This window comes from Benincasa hispida, chromosome 10 (assembly GCF_027475165.1).
Source record: "Benincasa hispida cultivar pf3 chromosome 10, pf3_genome.v1.1, whole genome shotgun sequence".
NCBI lineage: Eukaryota > Viridiplantae > Streptophyta > Magnoliopsida > Cucurbitales > Cucurbitaceae > Benincasa > Benincasa hispida.
In genome coordinates, this window is record NC_143487.1 from 33,569,437 (window position 1) to 33,573,262 (window position 3,826).

At 40.9% G+C, this 3,826-nt stretch overlaps 1 protein-coding gene across 1 annotated transcript; it reads left to right on the forward strand.

Annotated features, from left to right (window-relative positions):
• The first annotated feature begins 2,443 nt into the window (after positions 1-2,443).
• Positions 2,444-3,574, forward strand: LOC150033285 (uncharacterized). The gene has a single exon (XM_090306362.1). It carries the CDS (start codon positions 2,444-2,446, stop codon positions 3,572-3,574), a length of 1,131 nt encoding a protein of 376 aa, XP_090162488.1.
• Positions 3,575-3,826: the final 252 nt, after the last annotated feature.

Genomic DNA, 3,826 nt, shown 5'->3' on the forward strand with positions numbered 1-3,826 from the left:
CGACCACCACGACCTCCAGGACATTCTTCGAAGACAAGACATGTTAATAAGCCTGGTTCTACCTTTGCCGTTGCTACCGCCTCCTCTACTGATTTGCAAGACTTGCTAAAATAGGTGATTCGTCCAATTCTTCCGCCCTTGCGATTTCTCCAGGTAATCGATGGCTTCTTGATTCCGCATGTTGTAATCATATGACATGATTTTTCCCTTCTGACTACACCCACTCCTGCTAAATCCCTTCCTCTCATCTATGCTGCTGACAGTAATTGTATGACCATATCCCATTTTGGATCCATTGACACTTCCACACTCCAACTTTCCAATACTTATTGTGTTCCAAATATAACCTTTAATCTTACCTTAGTCAAACAGTTGTGTGATCTTAACTTAATAGTCTCTTTTTCTTCTACTAGGTGTCAGGTTTAGGATCCATAGACGGGATAGATAGTTAGTGCGAGTCACAAAATGGGAAGATTGTTTGAACTTACATCACTTCAGTTGCCTGCTTGTTTTTTTTTCCTACTTCTGCCACTAACTCTGCTATATATCAGTGGCATCTTCATTTTGGTCATGCTTCTAGACAAACTTCGTCATTTTATTTCTAGTAAAAATTTGAATAATGTGTCCAACTTTATTCTATTTGATTATGTGAATTGCAAACTTGATAAACAACCTGTAATATCATTGTCTCAGTCCAATTCTATATGCAATCAACCTTTTGACTTAATTCACTCTGACATTTGGGGTCCTGCTCCTACTTCTACTGTTACTGGATATTGCTATTTTGTCCTGTTTATTGATGATTACTCTCGGTTCACCTGGATATATTTTCTTAAATATTGTTCTGCCTTGCCTTAAATATATATTGATTTTACTAATATGGTTCACACTCTGTTCTCTCATATAATTAGAGCTCTTTGTACAGATAACACCTTGGAGTATAAGGACACCAGACGTCTTTCCTTTCTCACCTAACAAGGTACTCTTGTCTAGTGCTCTTATCCTCATACCTCTCAACAGAATGGGCGAGCATAACATAAACATCACCACATTCTAGATTTTTTTCGAGCTCATCTTTTGTCTGCCTTCTGTCCCACCAAATTTTGGGAAGAGGCCACCCTTACTTCTGTCTACACAATAAATCGTCTTTCTTCGCCTGTCCTTCACAATGTTTCTCCATTTGAACGTTTATACATTACTCATGATTACTCTACCCTCAAAGTCTTTGGTTGTGCGTGTTTTGTCCTTCTCCATCCCCATGAACATACCAAATTAGAACCACATGCGCGTCTTTGTTGCTTTCTCGACTACGGAACTGAGCACAAAGGTTTTGCTATTGGGATTCTCTTTCAAATAGACGGTGCATCTCTCGTTATGTCACTTTCTAGGAGCATACAATGTCTTCTAGTCTTTCAACCTTTGATGCTTCTCTTTCAGGTCCTCATCTCTTTCTTCTTGATGAGTCTGTTGATCTTAATGTTTCCTTCATCTGCACCTTCTCTTGATGTTGGGCTTGAGCAATCTGAGCCCGTCTCTGTTGATCCCGATCCGTCATCTGTCTCACCTGTGGAGTCTGAACTTGCTCTTGATCCTACTCACCTACAAGATTTTCATCTGTCTCACCTGTTAGTTCCTTGATTGAACCTACCTCTTTTCTTGAGGCGAATACTAACCCCCTGTGGTAGCAAGCTATGAGTGATGAACTCCAGGCCTTAGACAAGATGCACACATGGGACTATGTTGACTTACCTCTTGGTAAGAAGCCTATTGGTTGTAAGTGAGTTTACATGATCAAGACACACTCTGATGCTTCTATTGCACGATATAAAACCCGACCGGTGACAAAAGAATACTCTCAAGAAGATGGGATCGATTATAAAGAAATTTTTGCACCTATGGCCTGTTAAAGATGCCAACACAACCAACCACATCACCAAAGGATAATCCACTCAGCAGCTCCATCAGTAGTGCAAGACTTCATAAATTACAATTTTACCTCTTTACCAAAAAAATAGGATGGTTACAACAAGTGTCTAACTATTTTTTTGTTGTTGAATTATTCTTGCATTCCTAAATTAGGGATTCCATGTTTTATAAATATAACACCTATGTACATTTCAAAACACAAAGAAATATAAAGGAAAGGTTGGCGTGCCACTATCGTGTACCTTCAGTATTATCATCTACCTGGCTAAAACTGTCGTTTACCTTTTTTGATACTATTGTCTACCTTTTAACGTTATTGTCTACACGCTATCGTCTATCTCTTGACGCTGTCATCTACCTCCTTTAGACGTTATCGTTTACCTTCTCTAAACGCTATCGTCAATCTCTTGATGCTATCATCCACCTCCTTTAAATGCTATCGTCTGCCTCTTGATACTATCGTCTACCCTTTCAGTACTATCGTTTACCGTCCTGTCGTATACCTCTTCAAACGACAATGCGCGCTTCGACTTCCCGTGTGAGTCTGCCATCTCCTTCAACTTCACACTTTAACTTGGTATCAGAGCAAATAATGACCAACGTCAATCAAGGAAACCTGGAAACCGCTCTCGGCATAGCCAACTTCAGCGACCCACCCTTAAACCAACTCCTCAATCAGATAACCTTCATCAACCTTGATCGCAGAAATTTCCTTCTATGGAAAAACTTGGCACTTCCAATCCTTCGGAGTTACCAACTTGAAGGACACCTGATCGGACAAAAAGTTTATCCCTCGATGTTTTTACAACCTGCAGTCAGTGAGAGCATACCGACTGGATCGACTAGAGTAGAAGTTGCTCCGTGCAGCGCAAAAGGAAGCTCCGGCAGTGGTGCCTCCAGCTCGTCGACAACACTTGAGGTAAATCCTCAATACGAAGCATGGATGGCTATAGATAAACTCCTCCTAGGCTGGCTATATAACTCCATTACACCAGAAGTTACCATTCAAGTGATGGGATGTGAATGTGCAAGGGATCTGTGGACCAACATTCAACAACTCTTTGGTGTAAAGTCTGGGGCTGAAGAAAATTATCTGAGGCATGTGTTCCAAACAATCAGAAAAGGTAATTTGAAAATGGAAGAGTACCTTCGAACTATGAAAATGAATACTGATAATCTTGTGCAAGCTGGTAGTTTAGTGCCACCAAGAGCTCTTATTTCACAGGTGCTACTAGGACTTGATGAAGAGTACAATGCCATCATGGCCACGATCCAAGGGAGAGCGGACATGTCATGGCTTGATATGCAGTCGAAACTTCTCCTGTATGAAAGCAAATTGGAACATCAGTCAAACCAAAAGATGACAGTAGGCTTCAACCAAGTCAGTAATGCGTCAGTGAATATGACAAATACTAGACATGTCAACCAAAATAACAAGACCAATAGCAACAACCATTGTACTGGTGGAAGACAACGAGGTGATGGTGGCCATGGCAAACGTCGAGGCAGAGGAAGAAATAACAACAAACCTGTGTGTCAAGTTTGTGGGAAGGTAGAACACATAGCATTTTACTGCTTCAACAGGTATAACAGAGATTTTGTTCCCAATTCTCCTCAAAACAAGGGACAACCCTTCCCCAACAACTAGACCAAAAACACATAACCTCATCCAACAGCCCTAGCCACTACTTATGGAAGTAATCCCTTTCATACAAGACAAGAAAACATGACTGATGCAAATTGGTATGCTGACAATGGTGCCTCAAATCATGTTACCTCAGATTTCAACAATCTTGGCAACCTGACTGAATACTCAGGTACTGAAGCAGTCACTGTAGCTAATGGTAATGCTCTAGAAATTTCTCATGTTGGAACTGCATGTCTGTCTAGTGATGCCTGC